This window comes from Megascapheus bottae, chromosome 37 (genome assembly GCF_031878675.1).
Source record: "Megascapheus bottae isolate mThoBot1 chromosome 37, mThoBot2.hap1, whole genome shotgun sequence".
In the NCBI taxonomy this organism is placed as follows: domain Eukaryota; kingdom Metazoa; phylum Chordata; class Mammalia; order Rodentia; family Geomyidae; genus Megascapheus; species Megascapheus bottae.
In genome coordinates, this window is record NC_143545.1 from 2,578,676 (window position 1) to 2,601,175 (window position 22,500).

General features: G+C 61.8%; 3 protein-coding genes across 3 annotated transcripts in view; 1 reads left to right on the top strand and 2 right to left on the bottom strand.

Moving 5' to 3' along the window:
* The first annotated feature begins 77 nt into the window (after positions 1-77).
* Positions 78-9,013, top strand: Phc1 (polyhomeotic homolog 1). Its single transcript, XM_090325192.1, is given in 16 exon segments — positions 78-161; positions 2,689-2,846; positions 3,740-3,850; positions 4,009-4,095; positions 4,353-4,502; positions 5,174-5,323; positions 5,734-6,271; positions 6,354-6,579; positions 6,581-6,989; positions 7,078-7,195; positions 7,269-7,477; positions 7,874-7,988; positions 8,073-8,181; positions 8,266-8,416; positions 8,541-8,754; positions 8,845-9,013. Coding segments are annotated over 15 exon segments (2,856 nt in total). The 5' UTR covers positions 78-161; positions 2,689-2,732; the 3' UTR covers positions 9,000-9,013.
* Positions 9,014-9,256: 243 nt separating this feature from the next.
* Positions 9,257-15,806, bottom strand: M6pr (mannose-6-phosphate receptor, cation dependent). The gene is made up of 7 exons (XM_090325230.1): positions 15,609-15,806; positions 12,127-12,309; positions 11,773-11,939; positions 10,938-11,047; positions 10,607-10,737; positions 10,074-10,200; positions 9,257-9,549 (listed from the first exon to the last, which is right to left on the bottom strand). Exons 2-7 carry the CDS (start codon positions 12,282-12,284, stop codon positions 9,427-9,429), a joined length of 816 nt encoding a protein of 271 aa, XP_090181356.1. The 5' UTR covers positions 12,285-12,309; positions 15,609-15,806; the 3' UTR covers positions 9,257-9,426.
* A 3,354-nt stretch (positions 15,807-19,160) lies between these two features.
* Positions 19,161-22,500, bottom strand: part of A2m (alpha-2-macroglobulin) — a 46,575-nt gene continuing 43,235 nt past the window's right edge. The window contains exons 29-33 of the mRNA XM_090325327.1: positions 22,472-22,500; positions 21,858-22,073; positions 21,208-21,335; positions 20,650-20,740; positions 19,161-19,352 (exon numbers count right to left, since the gene is read on the bottom strand). The exon at positions 22,472-22,500 is cut by the window's right edge and continues 195 nt beyond it. Coding sequence (XP_090181453.1) covers positions 19,176-19,352; positions 20,650-20,740; positions 21,208-21,335; positions 21,858-22,073; positions 22,472-22,500 — 641 coding nt within the window. The 3' untranslated portion in view covers positions 19,161-19,175. The remainder of the gene's footprint in view (positions 19,353-20,649; positions 20,741-21,207; positions 21,336-21,857; positions 22,074-22,471) is intronic.

A 22,500-nucleotide genomic window follows, 5' to 3' on the forward strand; every position in this document is an offset into this window, starting at 1 on the left:
TGCCGCGTCCACCCGGGTTCCCCCGTCCCTCCTCCAGCCCCGCCGCGGCGAGGGGCGCCCGCCGCCGAGCCCCCGCCCGGCCCGCGCCGCCCGCCGCCCGCCTCCCCCCCATGCGGGCGGACGCCCCCCGCCAGGACGCCGGGGCCGAGCCGCGCGCCGAGGTAACGGGGCGGGGGAGGGGGAGGGGGAGGGGGACCCCAAACCTCCCCGCGCCCGGGCCCCGCTTCCGCCGCCCGGTCCCCGACCCCCGAGAGACGCGGGTCCTCCCCCCCTCCTCCTCCTCTCCTCTCCCTCCTCCTCCTCCCCCTCCTCCTCTCCCTCCTCCTCTTCTCTCCCTCCTCCTCCTCCCCCTCCTCCTCCTCTCCCTCCTCCTCCTCCTCCCCCTCCTCCTCTCCCTCCTCCTCTTCTCTCCCTCCTCCTCCTCCTCCCCCTCCTCCTCTCCCTCCTCCTCCTCTCCCTCCTCCTCCTCCTCCTCCCCCTCCTCCTCTCCTTCCTCCTCTTCTCTCCCTCCTCCTCCTCCTCCCCCTCCTCCTCTCCCTCCTCCTCCTCCTCTCCCTCCTCCTCCTCCTCCCCCTCCTCCTCTCCCTCCTCCTCCTCTCCCTCCTCCTCCTCTTTCTCTCCTCTCCCTCCTCTTCCTCCTCCTCTTCCTCCTGTTCCTCTCCTCTCCCTCCTCCTCCTCCTCTCCCTCCTCTCCTCTCCCTCCTCCTCCTCCTCTCCCTCTTCCTCTTCCTCTCCTCTCCCTCCTCCTCTTCCTCTCCCTCCTCTCCTCTCCCTCCTCCTCCTCTCCCTCCTCCTCCTCTTCCTCTCCTCTCCCTCCTCCTCCTCCTCCCTCTTCCTCTCCCTCCTCCTCCTCCTCCTCTCCCTCCTCCTCCTCTTCCTCCCTCTTCTTCCTCCTCCTCCCCTTTCTTTTCCTTTCTTCCCCCCCCCTCTCTCTCTGTTCCTCTCCCCCCACTCCCACCCCTTCTCTACCTCCTCCCCACCTCCCTCCGTCTTCCTGTGCCGCCCCTGGGCCTTGAACTCCGGCCTGGGCGCTGTGCTGTGCGTGGCTGGCGCTCTACCACTTGAACCATGCCCCACTTCTGGCTTTTCCCCCATCTGTGGTCCCCGAGGCGGGGCCCGGGGCCTCCTGCGTGCCGGCCCACACTCTGCCCCTCTGTCAACCTCTCCGTCTGGTAGCAGGGTCTGGGCCTTGCACTTGAACTCGGCTTCTCTTCTTCTTTTTTTCTCCCTTGCTCAAGGCTGGGTGCTCTACCCCTTGAGCCACGGCTTCACTCCCAGCTTTTCGCTGGCTCCCTGGCCTCTCCTGTCCGGGCTGTCTTTGAACCGTGGCGTTGGGATCTGGCAGGCGTGAGCGTCCATGCGCTTTCTTCCTTGTTTAATCGGGAAATGTTCAGGCCTTGACTCCCTCCAGCCGGTTTCTTTTTGTCAGTGGTGGGGCTTGAACTCAAGGCCCGGACGCTGTCCCTGAGCTCTTCAGCTCAGCTTTGAGCCCTGGCGCCCTGTCTGGTTTTCTGGTGATTCCTTCGTGATAAGAACCTCACGGACATTCCCGCCCCGGCTGGCTTTGAACCGTGGTCATCTTCAGATGTCCGCCTGCTGGGTAGCTAGGATGGCAGGCGTGAACCCCCGGCATCTGGCCCCCACCCGTCTCTTCTCTCCACTTTGCGTGTGATGGTGGTCACAAAGGACCCGATTTATACGTAGACGTTGGTTTTCAGACACTTGTGGTTGGTCTCTGCCCGTCATGCAGCTCTCTTTCTACGATCGGGGGACTGTGATGAATGCTAGAATTAGGTAAGGAGGTAACGCACGCCTGCAGGAATGAATGAATGAATGATTCCTGTTGACTCTCCAGCCTTGGGGCTTGAACTCAGGCCTGGGCACTGTCCTTGAAAAAGCTCAAGGTTAGCACTGCTTGGCACCACTTCCGGTGGGTTGTGTGGGGGGGGGGGGTATGGAGGAAGGAGCCAGGGCCTCATGCATGGTAGGCTAGCACTCCACCGCTAGGCCTCACTCCTGGCCCTGCACAGAGTTTGTGTGTGTGAAGGAGTGAATGAGTGTGCGTGAATGAATGACACTGAAATAACAGGCAAACCAAGTTTGTTATCCAAGCCAAAGGGTTTCAGTCTTGAGCCACAGCTCCACTTCCGGAGTTTTTACCACTTCGTTGGCCTTTGCTGCCCGGGCCGGCTTTGAACTGCGACCCTCAGCGGTCAGCCTCCTGCGTAGACAGGGTTATGAAAGGCACACCTGGCTAACCTTATTTTTATTTATTTATCTTAGATGACAGAATTGCTAAGAACGATTTGAGACAGCAGCCTGTGTTTCAGGCGGGGAAGGGGTGTGGGTTGTGCTGTGGACCTGGCATGCTGAGATCTGGGCAGGTTCTGACAGAACTTTGAGATCAGCCACAGAAACTCCCAAGTCCACAACCAGAAAGTCGCCTGTCATCCCAGCTCCTCGAGAGGCTGGGGTCCGAGGGATCATGGTTCAAAGCCAGCCTGCGCAGGAAAGCCTGTGGGACCTTATCTCCATGTAACCAGCAACCCCCCCCCCAAAGCCAGTCAGACGTGGGGGTGTGGCTGCAGCAGGAGAGCGCCGGCCTCGAGATCGAGTCCCAGGCCGCACACCCTGAGTGGCAGTGTGGGAAGCGGGCAGGCGTTGCTGCATCCGTGTTCTTCCATCTAGGGGTTGAGGCTGAGCAGCGGCCCCCGGCCCCTTGCACGTCCATCATGGAGACGGAGAGCGAGCAGAACTCCAGTCCTGCGGGCGGTGGCGGCGGCTCCGGCGGCGGCTCTCGGCCTCAGATCGCACAGATGTCCCTGTATGAGCGGCAGGCGGTGCAGGTGGGTGCTGTCCCCCCCCCGGGGGGGTGGCGGTGCTCGTGGGGCGCCCAGAGGAAGCTAAGAGGATGGTGGTTCAAAGCCCGCCCGGGCAGGAGTGCCTGGGAGACCCCAGTGACCCACCAAGAAGCTGGCTACGGCCTTGAGAGGAAAAAAAAAAAGCCCAGGGGCAGCACTGAGACCCGAGTTCAAGCCCCAGCTCTGGCTGTACACACACACAGCAGGATAAAATGGACTCTGAATGTTGTGCGCCCCGTTCGCAGGATGCCCTCGAACCTGACAACCCCAGCTGGTGAAAGCTCACCTGGGAGAATGCTTCCGTGTTCTCCTCTCCCTCCTTTTTTCTTCTCTTCCTCCCTCTCCCCTTGCCCCCTTCCCTCCTCCCTCCTCCCCTCCCTTCCCTGTTTCCCTCCTTTTTTCTTGGTTTCTGGAGCTTGAACTCCAGGCTCCGTGCTCTCCCACTTGAGCCACTTTCAAATTCTTTTTTTCCCCGTCCTGCGCCTTGAACTCAGGGCCTGAGCACTGTCGTTGGGCGCTCTACCATTTGAGCCACAGCACCACTTCCAGCTTTTTTCTATGTAGGTGGTACTGAGGCCAGCACTCTACCACTAGGCCAAACTCCTGGCTCCACTTTTGCCTTTTTGCTGGTGGATTAGAGCTGGGAGTCTCTTGCAGAGCAGGGATCCTCTGTCATCTCGACCTCCTGAGGTCCGGGATCGCAGTGCCAGCCTTCTGTCCCCTCATGACGTCGCAGATCATCTTAGTAGTGTTTCTCTGCCCCCTTCCGAGGTTTGGGGGAGCGGTGTAGAGCAGGAGTTGCGAGTGCTCTGCCCCCAGCCCTGCGTCCGGTCCCTCTGCGATCTGCCCTCAGTCTTGCATGCTGTCTGCTCCCTCAGGCCTTGCAGGCTCTCCAGCGCCAGCCCAACGCGGCCCAGTACTTCCACCAGTTTATGCTCCAGCAGCAGCTGAGCAATGCCCAGCTGCACAGCCTGGCTGCGGTCCAGCAGGTGAGCGCAGGGGGTGGGAGGGAGGGAGGGGCGTGCACAGTATATATGGGTGCTAAGCGTGCGTTCCCCACGTCGTGCATGCTAGTGAATCTAGACACACACGCTCCTCCAGGGAGAGCAGCCGCCCCTTCACCGTCTCCCTGCCTTCTCCCTCACAGGCCACCATCGCTGCCAGCCGCCAAGCCAGCTCCCCGAACCCCAGCACTGTGCAGCCGCAGCCGCAGGCCGCCACCACCCAGGCCTCGGTGAGTCCCCTCCCTGCCCGGCTCACCCCGAACGCCTGCCCAGCCGTGGTTACTCAGCCGTCCTCGCACATTTCTTGCTCTTTTTTTTTTTTTTCCCTTGTGCCCATACCGGGGCTTGAACTCAGGACCTTGTTCTCTCTCTTCTGTGCTTTGGAGACCGCCTGGCCTCGAGCCTCCTGGGGTGCTGGGAGGACAGGCGGGAGCCACGACGCCCCGTGTCCCATTCCCCTGACCCGCGTTCTCTGTGTGCCTCACAGGTGAACGTGGCCACCACCTCGGCCGCCCAGCTCATCAGCCGATCCCAGAGTGTGAGCTCGCCCAGCGCCACCACCTTGGCCCAGTCTGTGCTCTTGGGGAACGCCGCGTCGCCCCCGCTCAACCAGTCCCAGGCCCAGATGTACCTGCGGGTGAGTTTCAGGCCTCTGCCTCTCATCCCTGTGTGCCCGGCTCAAGGCCTGTTTCTCTGTGGTGGGGAAGGAACCCAGGGGTGGTGGGTGCCGGCCTGGGGCTTGAACTCAGGGCCTGGGCGCTGTCTCTGAGCTCTTCAGCTCGAGTCTCGCCAGCTTTCGTGCCCGGGCTGCTTTTGATCCGCCACCGTCAGATCTCAGCTTTCTGGGTAGCTGACAGGTGTGAGCCACTGTGCCTGGGTGAACTAAACTAACTAGCACTTGAGCCACGCCTCCACTTCTGGCTTTTTTGCTGGTTCACTGGAGCTAAGAAGAATGTCTTGGGCTTTTTTTTGGTCGTTGGTGGTGTGGGACTTGAACTCTGGGCCTGAGCGCTGATCTCGATCTACTGCCCTACCTGTTGAGCCACAGTGCCACTTCCGGTTTTCTGGTGGTTCATGGAGATCAGAGTCTCATGGACTTTAGTGCCCGGGCTGGCTTTGAACCTCAGGCCTCAGATCTCAGCCTCTTGAGTAGCTAGGATGACACCGGGAGCCACCGGGCCGGCTTCTCTTGGACTTTTCTGCCTGGCCCTCGGAGGGAGCCATCACCCCCGGCTGGGCCCTGCCCAGCATGGCTCCTTGTCCTGCCTCCCGCTCTCCCGGTCAGCCACAGCTGGGGACCTGTTGCAGGTAAACCGGACCCTGGGCCGGAACGTGCCTCTGGCCTCCCAGCTCATCCTCATGCCCAACGGCGCGGTGGCTGCAGTGCAGCAGGAGGTGCCGCCCGCCCCCTCGCCCGGCGTCCACGCGGACCCCACAGCCGCCGCCGCCGCCGACCAGGTCAGTGGTGGCCACTGCACGTCTGGAAAATGTCATTTCTGCCGTTATTTTATTTTTGTGCTGGTCCTAGGACTTGAACTCTGGGCTGGTGCTGCACCACTCGAGCCACAACGCCCCTTCTGACTTTTTGCTGGCTTTCTGGAGATGAGACTCTCAGGGCCAGCCTGGCGCGGTGGCTCGGGCCTGTCGGCCTAGCTACTCAGGAGGCTGAGCCCGTGAGGATCCAGGTTCAAAGCCAGCCCGGCACCAAGGAGCCTGAGACTTCTCTCCACGGGAAGCGGGGCCTGGAGCTGCCGAGCTCGGGACAGCGCCGCGCCCAGCGTTCAAGCCCCACGACCCCGGCGCCGCACAGCCGGAGCGAGGCCCCTGGCCCGGGGCGGCTGAGGACCGGGCGGGTCGGTGTCTTTCAGGTGCAGAACCTGGCGATGAGGACGCAGCAGGCCCCGGCGCCGGGCCCCCCGATGCCGGGCTCCACGGCCAAGGCCATGGCCCCGGTGGCGGCGCTCTCGCAGGCCCCGGGCCCGGCGTTAGCGGTGGCCCAGGCCACGCCGGGGCCCCCGGGCCAGTCGGTGAACCTCAGCGGGGCCGGGGCCGGGGGCGGCGGGGGCGGCGGGCTGCCCGGGTCCCTGGGCCTGGGCCCCGGCGGCCCGGCCCCCGGCGGCCTGGGGCCCCTGCCGCCCTCCTCCTCCTCCTCCTCTTCCGCCTCCTCCTCTTCCTCCTCCGCCTCCTCCGCGCTGGCCGGGCCCGCCTGCCCCCGGAAGGGCACCGGCGTGGTTCAGCCGCTGCCCGCGGCCCAGGCAGTGACCATGAGCCAGGCCAGCCAGACGGAGGCCGACGGCGCCGCCAGCGCCGCCAAGAAGGCGGAGGGCGACGGGGGCCCGCAGAGCGTGGGGGTGAACCTGACCCGCGGCGCGGCGCCCGCGCCCAGCCAGACGCTCATCAGCTCGGGTGAGCGGCCGGGCGGGGCGGGGGGGGGGGGGGGGGCGGGGGGCGGCGCCCAGGCCCGCGCTCAGGCCCTGCGCCCCCCCAGCCACCTACACGCAGATCCAGCCGCACTCGCTGATCCAGCGGCAGCAGCAGATCCACCTGCAGCAGAAGCAGGTGGTGATCCAGCAGCAGATCGCCATCCACCACCAGCAGCCCTTCCAGCACCGCCAGTCGCAGCTGCTGCACACGGCCACGCACCTGCAGCTGCAGCCGCCGCCGCCCGCGCCCCCGGCCGTGGGCTCCCCGCAGCCGCCGCCGCCGCCGCCCCTGCCCGGCGCCCCCGCCGCCCGCGCCCGCGCAGACGCTGGTGGTGCAGCCCATGCTGCAGGCGGCGCCCGTCCCCGCCAAGCCCGCCGCCTCCGCCGCCCCGGCCGGGCCGCCCAAGCCGCCCGCGCCCGGCGCCGCCAAGCCGCCCGCCGCGCCGCACATCCCCGTGCAGGTGGTGGGCGCGCGCCAGCCGGGGCCCGCGCACGCGCAGGCGCTGGGCCTGGCGCAGCTGGCGGCCGCCGTGCCCGCCGCGCGCGGCCCCGGCCCCGGCCCCGCGCTGGCCGCCGCCTCGCCGCCCTCCGCGCAGGCGCCCGGGCCCGGCCCGCCGCCCGAGCGCGCGCCCCCCGCCGCCGGGCCCGGGGCCCCCGCCGCGGCCGCCGCCGCCTTCTACCTGCAGCCCGCGCACCTGCCGGTGAGTCGCGGGAGCCCCTGACTGCGGCCTCGACCGCCGTGGGCGGCGGGCACGGGGCGGGCACGGGGCGCGCGCTCGGCGTTCACAGGTCCCGTCCCCGCCGCAGGCCAAGCCGCCGCCGCTGGCGGTGAAGCGCAAGGCGGATGGGGAGGAGGAGCGGGGTGCCCTGCCGGCCCGCGGCGCGGAGGACAAGGGCGGCCCGGCAGGTGAGTGCTGCTCCCCGCCCCGGGCGTCCCCGCGTCCCCGCCCGCCGCTGACCTCGGCCCGTCTCTCCTGCAGAGAAGGCGGAGGCGGCGGGCAGCGCGGCGGCCGGCGGGGACCTGGAGCTGGCCGCGCTCGCCCCGGCGCCCCCCGCCCCGCCGCCCTCGCTGGCGCTGGTGCCGCGGCCGGCCGGGGAGTCGAGGCCGCCGCAGGCGATCGTCAAACCGCAGATCCTCACCCACATCATCGAGGGCTTCGTCATCCAGGAGGGGGCGGAGCCGTTCCCGGTGAGGGCGGGGTCTCTGGGGGGCGTGGTCACCGAGGACAGGGCCCCGATTGGGCCAGGCCTGCTCTGGGAGGCGGGGCTTTCCTCAAGGGGTGGGGCCTCATCTGGGCCAGGCCTGCTCTAGGGGGCGTGGCCCCTAGGGGGCGTGGCCGTGGCGTGGACACCTGGGTCCCGGGAAGGGAAAGGGCTCGGTGATGCGCATACCCGCGTGCGCGAGCCTCCCGGCTCAGTGCTTCTCTGGGCGCGGGGCTGTCATTCTGCCCCCGGAGGTTTTGGTCGGGCCTGGCGCTCTACTGCTCGAGCCACGCCTCCCGTCCAGCTTTTTGCTGCTGCCTGGCACCTGTGTGGCCCGGGTGATGGCGGCGGGGCCCACGCGTGACCGCGGCACTGTGGGCAGGTGGCGTGCGCGCAGCTGCTGAAGGAGTCGGAGAAGGCGCTGCAGAGCGGGCTGCCGCCGGGCCTGGGCGCGAGCTCGCCGGGCGGCGCGGAGGGCGGGGAGAGCCCGGCCGCGGGTGAGTGCGGTACCCGCCCGCCCCCTCCCCCCCCCCCGCCCCCGGACACGGGGAAGCGAGCCTCCCGTCCCGCGTGTGTTGCAGAGCTGGGGAAGAAGGCGAGCCTGCTCAAGTGCGAGTACTGCGGGAAGTACGCGCCCGCCGAGCAGTTCCGCGGCTCCAAGAGGTTCTGCTCCGTCACCTGCGCCAAGAGGTGACCGCGCCCTCCGCCCCTGCCCCGCCCGGCGCGTGGACCCCGCTCCCCGCATCCCCCCAGTCACCGCCCCCCTCTCCGCAGGTATAACGTGAGCTGCAGCCACCAGTTCCGGCTCAAGAGGAAGAAGATGAAGGAGTTCCAGGAAGCCAGCTTCGCGCGGGCGCGCAGGCGCGGGCCTCGCCGCGGCTCCGCGGACCTGGCCCGCGCCAAGGTGCAGGGCAAGCGCCACCGGGTGAGCCGCGCGGCCGGGGCGGGCGGGCGCGGAGGGCGCATGCGCGGGACGCGCGGAGCCTGGCTGTGCCCCGCCCCCTGCAGAGGCGCGCACGCATGCGCCCTCACCGCGCGCGTCCCCGCAGGGCCAGGAGGACTCGAGTCGCGGGTCGGATAACTCGAGCTACGACGAGGCGCTGTCGCCCACGTCCCCGGGGCCGCTGCCCGGCCGAGCCGGCCACGGAGGCGAGCGGGAGCTGGGCGGCGCCCTGGCCGCGGCCCCCGCGCCCGAGCTGCACGGCGCCAACCCGAGCCGCTGGAGCGTGGAGGAGGTGTACGAGTTCATCGCCTCGCTGCAGGGTGCGCCGGGGCGGGGCGGGGCGGAGGAGGGGGCGGAGGAGCGGGCCGGGGTGGTGGTCGGGCGTCCCCGCTCATCCCCCCTCCCCCCAGGCTGCCAGGACATCGCGGAGGAGTTCCGCTCGCAGGAGATCGACGGGCAGGCGCTGCTGCTGCTCAAGGAGGAGCATCTGATGAGCGCCATGAACCTCAAGCTGGGCCCCGCGCTCAAGATCTGCGCCAAGATCAACGTGCTCAAGGAGGCCTGACCGCGACGGCGACGGCGACGGAGCGCGGAGGGAAGGACAGACGGAGGGACGCGCAGGCGGTGGACCCCGCGGGCCGCGCTCCGCCCCGGGCCCCTCGGTGCTGTTCCTCGGGCCTCGAGGCCGGGACCATTTTTCTTCCTAGTAAAGCGCGGGCCCCGCCCCGCCCCGCCTGAGCAGCCTCACTCTGAGCGCGTATGAAACACGGTTTATCCATCGTCCGCTTTATCCATCGTCCGCGTGCGCACGCGTTCACACAGGTGGACACACGCGTGCGCGCCACACCCCCCACGAGGCGGGGCCCAGCGTCCCTGAGCCTGCGGGCCGAGCCCCCCTCCCCACGAGTGTCCGCGGCGCTCCGCTCCCGCAGGCCCAGGCCGGCGGTGCTCCTCCGGCAGTGCTCCTCCGGCAGTGCTCCCCGCGCGGGGCCTCACATGGGCAGCAGGTGGTCGTCCCGCTCCTCCGACTCCTCCCCCAGCTGGTCCTCGCCCGCCCCGCGGTAGGCGGCCGGCACGGCGCGGGGCCTGGAGCGGCACACGAAGTCGCAGCCGTCCTGCGGGGACAAGGGACGCGGTGACAGGGTCACACCCGGGCCAGGACGCCATGCGCTTTCCCGAGCAGCGCGGCTCCACGCTGGGGGGGAGGGGGAGGAGGCCTTCACGTGTGGAGGGAGGGAGGGAGGGAGAGCCTGTCCACCATCCTTCCGTCCATGCACACAACTGCTCATGCAGTGCTTGCGCGTGGGCATTTCCGCTTGAAACTGGAGCTGTACCGCTCAAGCTGGGCCTCTGCTCCCGCCTTTTACCACCACCCGCAGGGCCCCGATCCAAGCCCGGCCGGCACCCCACCACCAAGGTCGTGGCCTCCGGCCATGGGGTGCAGCCCGAGGCGGACGTTCCGCCACCGTGAACCCAGCTCACGGGGCCTGGGCGCCGTCCCTGAGCTCGTCTGACTCACGGCTGGCGCCCTACCACCTGAGCCACAGCGCCACGTCCGGTTTTCTGGTGGCCCAGGCTGGATGTGAAGGGCGGGCGTGGGACCTCAGTGCCCTGAGCTCGTCCGCGGCCCCGCACTTACGGCCACCAGGTTGCCCAGGTCCTGCCAGAAGGCCAGGTGGGGAAACTGCTCCATGCCCTTGGCGCCCACCACCAGGCGCCGGTACAGGAACCCCCCGGTGACGTAGACAGCTGCCAGGGACGCGAACCTGCAGCGGGAGGACACCCACTCTCACTGGGACGCCCAGGGAAAAGCCCCAGGTGTGGAGCAAGAGCACCAGGCTTGAGGGAAAAAAGAGCTCAGGACGGCGCCCAGGCCCTGAGTTCAAGACCCACAGCCAACTAAAAAACCCCACAAAACCAAACCTCCAAACAAACATGACCCTAAACATTTCCTCTCCTCTCCGACCTCCCCCTCTGCCCCCTTTTTTTGGGAGGGGGGGTCTGTCCTGGGACTTGAACTCAGGCCTCTTGTTCTGGCCTGGCTTTTTCCCTCAAGGATGGCACTCTACCACTTGAGCCCCATTTCCAGCGTTGTGCTGGTTCCCTGGAGGTCAGGGTCACTCAGCTTTCTCTGGCTGGCCTTGCCTGGTGGCTTGGGGAGGGGACACTCACGTGACCAGCAGGATGGAGCCCACGCTGAGGTGCGAGGCCTCGGGGGCACAGGCCAGGCTGCTGTCCATCTCAAAGAGGTAGAAGCAGTCTTGAACTTTGCCCCGCTCCTCTGACACCGGGTTGAAATTGTCCTGGTGAGGGGAGACACGGGAGCGCTTTACACAGCTGGAACACGCGTGTGCCCGACGCTGCCGGGATCCCTGGAGATGAGCATCTCAAAGATTTTTTTTTTTTTGCCCCGACCACGATCCGCCTGTTTTCCCCTCTTGGGCATTCAGGCTGGTTGGCACGCCCACCCCTGGCCCCCGCGCTGCCCCCGCCCAGCGCTCACCGCGAGGGTGTGACGGTTGCAGGAGATCATGACCACGGCCCGGCGCCGCTCTCGGCCACAGTGGTTGTCATACTCGTCCCCGCCCTTATAAATCAGCATGATCCAGTTACCTGGCGGGACAGGGAAGGGTGCTGAGGGCGCAGAGGAAGGGCAGGCCGGGGGTGGGGGGGCGGGAGGTTCAAGCCCTGGGGTTGGAGCTCGGGCTCTGGGAGCTGTCCTCAAACCCTATTTGTTATACTACTTGAGCCATAGCTCCACTTGTGGCTTTTTGCTGGGTACAGCGTGTCCTGAATGTGTCTGTCTGGGCTGGCTTTGAACCCCGGATGCTCAGATCTCAGCAGCTGGCTGCTGCGCCTTTGTTTAGGACAAGGAAAAAGCAGACACACTTGAAAGAGTGATTTTCGATTTCGGCATGGAAAGAGCTCAAGTCCAGGCTTCCTGGCTGTTAGGAAGCGGAGAGAAGCCACGCAGGCTGAGCTCGTGAGCTGTGGAGCCAGGAACGGATTTCTCTTCTCTGGGACAGACTGGGATGAAAGCTCTTTGTTTTAATCTTACTTGATTCAACATCCGGGCTGACCACCGTGCTTTCAATTCTCACGGGAAAGCAGGTAAAAAAAGAAAATAGAAACGATTTAAAAAAAGCCACCTGTCACAGCGGTCACGCCAGTCTGCAAGCCAGCCAGGGAAGGAAAGTCTGGGGAGACCTTTCTCTCCCACGAACCATCAGAAAACCGGACGTGGCGCTGCCAGCCTTGAACGGCGGCGCCCAGGCCCTGAGCTCTGAGCCCTGGGGCTTGGGGTGGGCTGGGCTGGCCTGGCCGAGCGGCCGACTCACTTCCATTGAAGATCTGCGTTTCGTTCAGTCTGCCCACCACCGTCTCCTTGCCGGTGCTCTTGTTGATCTGCACCAGGCCGGCCCCCGAGGTCTGGTTGCCTGCCTCCCGGCATACCCGGAAGACGTAGAGGTAGGAGTCCTTGCCCTGGCCCACTGAGCTCTCGAAGCTGCAAGACAAGCGTGAGTGTGTGTGCGTGTGTCACAGACCTGCTGGCGCCACACCCTGGCCGCCCTGGTGGACTCCTGAGGGCGCCACACGGGTTGCTGTGGTTAGTTCTCTGGCTGGAATTGCAGGCGTGCGCTACGGGTCTGGTAGTTTCTCCTCCAGCCGCAGGGCGGCGCCCCCCGCGTTACCTATTATTGAAGAGGGGGTCCAGTCTCTTGAGCAAGGCCACCTCCTGCTGCGATTCTTTCTCCTTTTCCCCAACCAGGTCACAGGTTTTCTCTTCCGTCTGCCAAGACCGCTCCACCTCCACGGCCAGGAGCAGGAACAGCAGGGAGGTGGGCCACATGCTTCTGTGCCACGAGGCGGGGAAGCTTTGGGGCGAGAGAGGACACGCGTGAAACGGGATAAACCAACGCCAGCTTGGGGAGTGTGAGTCCTGGCCGCAGGCCCCACGCACCACGTTCTAGCATCGCGTGGCCACGGATGTAGAAGGAACCTGGGCGTGAGAGTCTTTTCAAACGGATGATGGAAGAAGAGGAAGAGACAGGCAACAAATGAATAATATCCAGGATTGTTGGGCAATCATCTTACACACTCCCTCCGAGAATGTGAAACCAACATCAGAGGAGCCAACCGTCTCGGTGTGCGAGTGTGAGCGTGTGTGGGGGCCGGGGGCTTGAACTCGGGTCTGGGCTCCGTCCTTTAACTTTTTCACTCAAGGCTGGCTGTACCACTTGACCACACAGCTCCTCTTCCAGCTTTTGGGGGGTTCTCTGGGGATTAAGGAGTCTCAGGGGTGTTTCCTGCCAGGCTGGTTTGTATTTAACTTCGATTTCCACACTCCCATGGGGAGTCCTCGATGACGACGACACCACAGCAGCCATTTAACACAGGGTTTCAGAGAATCACCCGTGCCAGCTAAGGGTTCAAAGTACCCAGACCAGCACAGGAAGACTCGCGAGGGAGTACTTAGTAGAGCACCGAGAAGCACTTAGCACGCATTAACCAAAACTCTTCTTTCCAGAAATTCTAAGCAGTCCTTCAGCTGTCTGTGCTGAGTTCAGAAAATAAAACTGAGCGAGGGAAAGGGAGCCGTACCTCGGGGTCTACTGGAAATCGTGACACTGGATTTCCCGCGGGATAATGTTCTGCAAACTTGTCAAACCTCACTTGCTGGCTGGCTTCCCCCTTCCTCCCTCCCGACACAAAGCAAGAAAGGGGAAGTGGCTGGTAGAAGTGGAAGAAAGAATTCACCAGCTCCCACTCTTATCTTCCCCGAGCTAAGCTAACCTCCTGCTCAATTTGCACTCGGCCTTTGTTAGCTCAAGTTTTCCTCAGGCTCGAATTTCTAATGCTCACATGTTGGGGGATTTCATTATCTCCCCCCCCCCACCACGCAAGCTATTTCTGGGGACAATGATCAAGCCGAATGCTGGGTGGCTGGGTCATAGAGTCAAGTCACTTGTGGATGAGAGTAAATTTATATCCTCATTTTGTTTTTGTTCATTTTTTTTCTTGCCAGTCGTGGGGCTTGAACTCAGGGCCTGGGCGCTCTCCCTGAGCTCCTTTCCCTCAAGGCTAGAGCTCTACCACTTGAGCCACAGCACCACTTCTGGCTTGTTCCGTGTGTGGGGCACTGCGGAATCGAACCCAGGGCTTCCTGCATGTCAGGCCAGCACTGGACCACGAGGCCACGCGCCCAGCCCTGTTTTGGTTCACGTCTGCAAGGCAGAAGAAGTAAGCTGTGGATTTCCCTCATTTTAAAGCTGAGAAGGCAGGGGAGGCGCGGCGAGAGAAACATCATGGAAACCGCATAAGAACCCGGGCGCACAACGCCCGGGAGAGGACAAGCCAGGCCGTGCCCTGTCCTACGAGGACCCCTTGAAGGCTCTGAACCATTTGTCCAGGCGAGTCTGCTGGGCTGCCTGCTTCAGGAATGCCCACGTCCACGTGCTCAACACACGCCTCCCATCCTCGCCTCCTGTGCCAAGCCCCGGGCCTGGACCTCGGGGGCCTGGGCGCTGCTGCCCTGTGGCTTTTTCACTCAAGGCTGGCGCTCCACCTCCTGAGCCACAGCGCCCCTGCACACCGTGTTTTTTGGTGGGGTCTTCTCCGGGGCTCTGCTGCCCGCGGGGGGACTCCAGGCCGGCGGCGCTCACACCCCGCCTGCTTTCCTGCCACTCTGCAGAGCCTGCTGCGCACAGGAGGCCTTGGCAAGGCGGGGAAGACCCGGGGGTCACTGGGCGCTGCCAGGCGTGCAGGGGCCTCTCCCCTCCCCCCCCCCGGGACCCCGTGGACCCTGTCCCCCCCCCCCCCCCCCCCGGGATCACGCCTGTGGGCTCCTTACCCCTCTGGCAGCAGTTCACACAGGGGAGCTCCACCCGAGGAAGAGGAAGAGGAGGAGGAGGAGGAGGAGGGGAATGAGGAGAGGAAGGAGGGAGAGGAGAGGGAGGAGGAGGAGGAGAAGGAGGAGGGGGAGGAGGAAGAAGAGGAGGAGGAGGAGGAGGAGGAAGAGGAGGAGGAGGAAGAAGAAGAGGAGGAGGAGGAGGAAGAGGAGGAGGAGGAGGAGGAGGGGAATGAGGAGAGGAAGGAGGGAGAGGAGAGGGAGGAGGAGGAGAAGGAGGAGGGGGAGGAGGAGGGGGAGGAGAGGGAGGAAGTTGAGGAGGAGGAGGATGAGGAGGAAGAGGAGAGGGAGGGGGAGGAGGAGGAGGAGACAGAGGGGGAGGAGGAGGATGAGGAGAGGGAGGAGGAGGAGAAGAGAGGGAGGAGGAGGAGAAGAGGGGGAGGAGAAGGAGGAGGAGGAGGAGGAGGGAGGAGGAGGGACAGGAGGGGGAGGAGGAGGAGAAGAGGAGGGAGAGGAGGTGGGAGAGGAGGAGAGGAGAGGGAGGAGGTTGAGGAGGAGGAGGACGAGGGGGAGGGGAGGAGGGGGAGGAGAGGGAGGAGGGGGAGGGGGAGGAAGTTGAGGAGGATGAGGAGGAGGAGAGGGAGGAGGGGGAGGAGGAGAGGGAGGAGGGGGAGGAGGAGAGGGAGGAGGGGGAGGAGGAGGATGAGGAGAGGGAGGAGGAGGACGAGAGGGAGGAGGAGGAGGGGAGGGAGGAGGAGGAGGGGAGGGGGAGGAGAGGGAGGAGGTTGAGGAGGAGGAGGAGAGGAGGAGGAGGGACAGGAGGAGGAGGGGGAGGAGGAGAAGGGGAGGAGGGAGAGGAGGAGGGGGAGGAGGGGAGGAGGAGGAGGAGACAGAGGGGGAGGAAGAGAGGGAGGAGGGGGAGGAGGAGGATGAGGAGGAGGGGAGGGGGAGGAGGGGGAGGAGGGGGAGGAGGAGGAGAAGGGGAGGAGGGAGAGGAGGAGGGGGAGGAGGAGGACGAGGAGAGGGAGGAGGAGGAGGAGGAGGGGAGGAGGAGGAGGGACAGGACGAGGAGGGGGAGGAGGAGAAGGGGAGGAGGGAGAGGAGGAGGGGGAGAGGGGAGGAGAGGGAGGAGGGGGAGGAGGAGGAGGGACAGGAGGAGTAGGGGGAGGAGGAGGAGAAGGGGAGGAGGGAGAGGAGGAGGGGGAGAGGGGAGGAGGGGGAGGAGGACGGGGGGAGGGGTCCGAACGCCCCCCTTCCCCCGCCCGGCCGGGTCCTGCCTGCCGCCCGCGCCGCCCCGCTCCGCCCCTCGTCCTCCCCCGCACTCACGCGTCGCGGGCGGCGGCGGAGCCTCGCTCGGAGGTGGGCGGCGGCGGCCAGGCTGGGGCCGGCCTCGAACCCCCGTCCCACGGCTGCTGTCAGAGGCCGGCGCCCCCCTTCCCAGCGCCCCGCGGAGCCTCACGCCACGCACCGGAAACAGGAAGCGCCCGCCGCCGCGGCCGCCGCCGCCGCCGCCGCCGGGCAACTGCTCCTCCCACCGGGCCCCGCGGCGTGGGGCCGCCGAGCCGCGCTTCCGGTCTCCCGGACGACGCCCGGCGCTGATTGGACCGAGTCGTCGGCCTGGGCTCCGCCCCATCGTATCAGCACCAATCACCATCGAGATTGGCCGGGTCTTCTTTTCCGGTCGCTTTTCTAACCAATAGCGTACCAAAGTCCCGCCTCCCTGAAGTCCCGCCTCTCCCGCGGGAGTTCACGAGGTACGTCAGCTTGTGATTGGCCTGATTGGCTGGCGGAAGCGGAAATACGCAAGGCCCAGTTCCTGGCGGCCTGTCTGCTGGGAGTTGTAGTTTGGGTTGCCTGCGGTCTCAGCGCTCGGCCGCGCGGGGCTTCCCGGGGGGCTCCGGACCGGGCACCGGGCCTGGGGCGCGAACTCAGGGCCCGCGCGCTGTCCCTGAGCCTCCTTGGCTCCAGGCTGGCGTTCTACCGCTGGAACCACAGCGCCACTTGGGCTTTGTGTGCGTGTGTGGAGCACTGAGCGCGAGTCTCCGCGCCTGCTAGGCGAGCGCTCCGCCACCAGGGGGCGCTGCTGGCCCCGGTGCCGAGGAAGAGAACGTGACGATCATGGGTGATCATGTGCGATCATGGGTGATCATGGGTGATCATGGGTGATCATGGGTGATCATGGGTGATCATGGGTGATAGTGAGTAATGTGTGATCATGTGCGATCATGTGTGATCATGTATGATCGTGCATGATCGTGTGTGACGTGTGATCATGGGTGAACATGTGCGGTAATGTGAGTCATGTGTGATCAGGTGTAATAATGTGAGTCGTGTGTGATCATGTGAGTCATGTGTGATCAGGTGTAATAATGTGAGTCGTGTGTGATCATCATGTGCGATCATGTGTGATCATGTGTGCAATGTGCGGTGATGTGTAATAATGTGTGAAAATGTGTAACAACGTGAATAATGTACAATAACGTGTGATCATGTGTGAGCATGTGCGGTAATGTGTAATAATCTATGATCATGTGTAATAACGTGTGATCATGTGTGAGCATGTGTAATAACGTGTGATCATGTGTGAGCATGTGTAATAACGTGTGATCATGTATGAGCATGTGTAATAACGTGTGATCATGTGTGAGCATGTGTAATAACGTGTGATCATGCGCGGTAATGTGCGACAATGTGTGTAACGTGTAATGATGTGCAATCACCTCACATGTGCACACCATAGCACACAGAAACACATCTATATGTCCTCTAGCTATAGTTACATAGTTGCAATATTATGAATAAAATTATTTGGGCCATCATAAAATAGATAATAAAACCGGATGTGTTATATAAAGTGTATCTTATATACACGTGAACTTTTTTTTTAAATGGATCATGGGGCTTGAACTCAGGGCCTGAGCACTGTCCTTGTTTCTTTGTTTTTTTCCCCTCATGGCCTAGAGCTCTGCCACTTGAGCCTCAGCACCACTTCTGTCTTTTTCCCAGTATGTGGTACCGAGGGATTGAACCCGGGTCTTCGTGCATGCTAGGCGAGCACTCTACCACTAGGCCACACTCCCGGCCCCTATTTGGACGTAGTCTTTAAACATTATTATTATTGATTATTATTACTAGTATCAGTCCCGGGGCTTGAACTCAGGGCCTGGGCACTGTTTTCTGAGTTCTTCTGCTCAAAGCTAGCGCTCTACCACTTTGAGCCACAGCACCACTTCCACTTTTCTGGTGGCTCCCTGGAGATGTCAGCGTCTCATGAACTTTCCTGCCCAGCCTGGCCTTTTTCACCCTGAGATTCTAGTTAGGATGATTTGAACATGTTTAAAAAAAAAAAGAAGAGGCGGAGTCATCCAATGAGGGAATGGTGAAGAAGGATAGTAAGAATAAACGGTTTATTTATCACGTCTACTGTGTGTGTCCATCTTGGTGCTTGAACTCAGGGCCTGGATGCCACTTTTTTTTTCCTTTATTTTTTTTTTTTTGCTCATGGTTGGCGCTCTACCCCTTGAGCCCCAGCGCCACGTCCGGTTTTCTGGTGGTTCCTTGGAGATCAGAGTCTCCTGGACTTTCCTGCCCAGGCTGGCTTTGAACCTGCGATCCTCAGATCTCAGCCTCCTGAGTAGCTGGGATGCCAGGCGGGAGCCACTGATGCCTGGCTACTTATCAACTCTTTAGAGATATAAAAACATATGTATGCATATATTAACACTTCTTAGGCGGTTCTGAGCCCAGGGACTGTCCTCGGGCAAGCCATCCTCAAGCATTCTCATGAACTGTGGAAATGGTAAGAAAACACAGTTAGTACGTTCTTGGGGTTCAAGAGTACCTAATATTCCTTTCTTTAAACCAGGGCCCCCATGGAAACCCTTTCGGATTTATCTACTGAGGATCATCACGCAACACTCTGGGGCCTGAAAGCCTTAACAAAAAAATGCAGGTCCCGGGACTTGAACTCAGGGCCTGGGCACTGTCCCTGAGCTTTTTCCCCCTCACAGCTCATGAGACACAGCTCGAATTCTGGCTCGTTGGTGGTGCACTGGAGAGAAGAGTCTCACAGACGTCTCCTGGCTTCCCCAGGAGCTGGGATTACAGGCGTGTGCTACAGACCCCGGCCTGGTTTCCTAGCCAGAAGTTCACGTGTGTGCGACCATCTTGTGATGGTGTGGGAAATACTTACCTTTACTGCAAGGTGCGTTGTATTGGGCAGCTGCAAACTCATCTGGCGGAAGAAGGGAAACCATTATCACAGCTATCAGTGAGGGGGGATTTGATGGATGCAGGTCTAGTGTTGGCCCTGGGGTTTGAACTCAGGGCCTGGGCGCTGTCCCCTGAGCTCTTGTACCACTTGAACCACAGCTCCACGTCTGGTTTTCTGGTGGTTCTTTGGAGATGAGAGTCTCATGGACTTTCCTGCCCAGGCTGGCTTTGAACCTGGATCCTCAGATCTCAGCCTCCCGAGGAGCTGGGGTGACGGGCGGGGCTGCAAAGCCGTGTTTCACGTATGGAAACACGGCAAGGCTTTTCCCCACGCGGGATTCTTGCGAGCGGAAGCCTGGCTTGCACACTCACCCGTCTCGTAATAATCGTAGACTTTCACCAGGGCGGGCCTCAGGTTGTTCACGGGGACATCTTGCGTGACCAAGAAGGACAAACCCACGGCCTGCTTTGTCACCTGCAGGGAGAAAGACACACGGGTGGCTTTCCCTGCCAGTCCTGGGACTTGAATATGCAATCAAACACATTTGCAGCTCTCTTCCCCCCCCCCCCAAGGCTGGCGCTCTACCCCTTGAGCCACAGCTCCACTTCTGGTTTTCACTGGAGATCAGAGTCTCGCAGACTTTCCTGCCCAGGCTGGCTTTGAACCGGGATCCTCAGATCTTAGCCTCCCGAGCAGCTGGGATTGCAGGCATGCAGGCACCACGTCTTCCTCCCCTCCCAACCGCCGTGGGGCTCCCCGTGTCTGGGGGTCCCCCGGCCCACATTTACCTTGTCCAGGTAAATGAGGACGTGGTTGTTGCTGACCTCGGTCCGGCTCACGGCCTCCGATTGTTCAAGCTGAGGGGAAACCAAGACACCACAGCTGAAGGGGATTCGAACCCCCGTACAACGCACAGAAAACAGCGTGCACTTCGCCGTGGAATGAGATCCACCTCCTCGCTTGTGAGCGAGCAATGATAAAAATGCATAGCATTTCCCTAACATACATTAACATTTCTATGATTCATGCGGAAGTCGACATTTCTATTATTCATCAAGGTATTATCTATACATGCACATAGGAAATGTATCTAGGTCTTATTTCTCTCGTTTGCACATGTATTCATAAATATACACATAAGTTCGATCTCTATCTTTATATTCTGCAGAGAAATATACATTTATATTATTTGTATCATTTATAAATTTGTTTCTACATGGACACCTAAAATTGATCTCTGTCTCTCTCTCTTTTTTTTTTGTGGGTCATGGGGCTTGAACTCTGGGCCTGGGTGTTGTCCCTGAGCTCTTCAGCTCAAGGCTACCACCCTACCCTTGAACCAAGCCCCACTTCCCATTTTCTAGAGATTCACTAGAGATAAGAGTCTCATGGACTTTAGTGCCCAGGCTGGCTTTGAACCTGGATCCTCAGATCTCAGCCTCCTGAGCAGGTAAGATTACAGGTGTGAGCCACCGTGCCTGGTAAAATTGATCTTTCTATTTATATTATGCATAGAGAAATATGCACTTATATTATTTATATCACTTATAAATCTATTGTTTATAAATATACACATAAAATCGATCTTTCTGTATTTATAGTGATAGACTACATCTAGAAACATCTGTGTTATTTATTTATATATTTATGATTTAAAATGTACGCAGAATATAAAATGTATCGCTCTACATTTATGTAACACTAATATTTATAATAATTTATAATATTTATGATGTGAAAATAAAAAAAATGAGTTGAAGCAGGGGCAGAGGTCACATTTGTTCCCTGGAGTCTCAGCTTCGAGTGGAGAGTCGTTTGCAGAAAGCCTAAGTGTGTGTGTGTGTGTGGACTGGGTCTTGAACTCAGGCCTTTGTTCTCTTCCCTGAGATTATTTTGCCCAAGGCTGGCGTGCTACCGCTCAAACCACAGCTTCCTCTCCAGCTTTTGGCTGGTTCGGTGGAAATAAGGAGTCTCACAGCTTTTCCTGCCCCGGGCTGGCCTCAAACCTCCATCCTCGAATCTCAGTCTCCTGGGTGGCTGGGACGACAGGCGTGTGTGCCGCTGTCTGGCTTGTGTTTCAATCTGAGTGTGGTCTGGGTCTGGCGAGAGAATGAGCAGGACACACGGGGCGTGCAGGGAGGGCAAGGAACTCACCATTTTCACCGTGGACTTCATGGGCACGAAGCCAGACACCATCTTCACGTCAACAATCGCCATGTTTGAGGCTGGGCGGGTCCCAACGTAACTAATAGGAAGGAAAAAGGGTTTAGGTGATTTTGGGGGGGGGCGTGGGGTGGGTTGACAGTCCTGGGGTTCGAACTCAGGACCTGGGTGCCCTCCTTGAGCTTTTTGCACTCAAGGCTGGCGCTCTACCACTTGAGCCACAGCTCCACTTCTGGCCTTTTGGCTGGTTCACTGGAGAGCAGAGTCTCATGGGTTTTCCTGCCCGGGCTGGCTTTGAACCGCGATCCTCAGATCTCAGCTTCCCGGGTAGCTGGGATTCCGGGTGTGAGCTGCGGTCTCGGCTTTGGTGCGAGTTTGATTCCCACGAACCAGCGAAAGGCCAGAAGTGGAGCTGTGGTTCAAGTGGTAGAACACCAGCCTTGAGCATAAAAGCTCAGGGACAGCCCCGAGGCCCTGAGTTCAAGTCCCACCACTGGCACACACACACACACACACACACACACACACGCATGCGCGTGCGCATCTCACCTGATGTTGAGTGCAATGCTGAAGCTGGTGGAAGCCTTGGGGCTGCTGCAGGTTGGGGGGTCTGTGTGCACCTTCAAACTGAACGGAAGTTCTCCCCCGCCCGGGAGGACGTTGTACTTGAGCGATGTCTATGAGACATGGAGACAGAGCTGCGCTCAGGTCCCGCCTCAGAACGCATGGGGGCTGCAGGCCGGGAGTGTGGCCTAGTGGTTAAAGTGCTTGCCTAGCATGCACGAAGACCCGGGTTCGATTCCTCGGTACCACAGACATAGAAAAAAGCCAGAGGTGGTGCTGGGGCTCAAGTGGTAGAGCTCCAACCTTGAGAAAACCCAAGGACAGTGCTCAGGCCCTGAGTTCAAGCCCCAGGACTGGCCAAAAAAAAAATAACCATCACGCCTGTCATCCCAGCTATTCAGGAGGCTAAGATCTGAGGATCAAGGTTCAAAGCCAGCCTGGGATGGGAAAAACCTGGGAGTTTGTTCCTCTGTAAGGAACCGGCCAAAAGGCAGACGTGGAGGTGTGACTCAAGGGGTGAGACGCCAGCCTCACACACGCACATGCACGGAATGAGCCTGTCCCTGTCGTTGTCCCCCTGGGAGTGGAGGAGGATTCTCACACCCCCCCCCCCCCACACACACACCAGGCCTCACCTGGACGTAGACGCATCCCTGGCCCGAGACGGCCACGCTGTACTGCCCGGGGACCCCCGGCAGAGGGCGCTGCTGCTGCACCAGCCGATTCCCCTGGTCCACGTGGAGCTGGGCGGAAAAGGCCTGCGACCGCACCTCCACCTGCACGTCCTGGCCTGTCCTGGTGTAGGTCGCCGCTCCATACCGGGCCAGGGCCTGAAGAGCCACCACCGTGTCCTGGAGGCGGGAGGGGAGAGGGGGGGCCAAGCTCACTCGGGGTGCTGGGGTTTCCGTTCCTTTGATTACGCTCAGCATCGTGATGATTCGTGTAAATTCCTGGTCATTAGGATCTGTTACGTGGCGGGATTTGAACTCAGGGCCTGGGTGCTGTCCCCTCAGCTATGTCACTCCCTGATGGTGCTCTACCCCTTGAGCCACAGCCCCACGTCGGGTTTTCTGGTGGTTCGTTGGAGATAAAGAGGCTCACGGATTTTTAGTGCCCAGGCTGGCTTTGAACCGTGGTCCTCAGGTCTCAGCCTCCCTTAGTAGCCCAGATGACAGGTGTGAGCCATCAGCTGTTGGGCCCCTTCCCCCTCTCCCATCCCCCCATCCCCCCACCCCGGGAAGGGCGTCACCTGGGTGGAGGAGAAGCCACCGTGGGAGT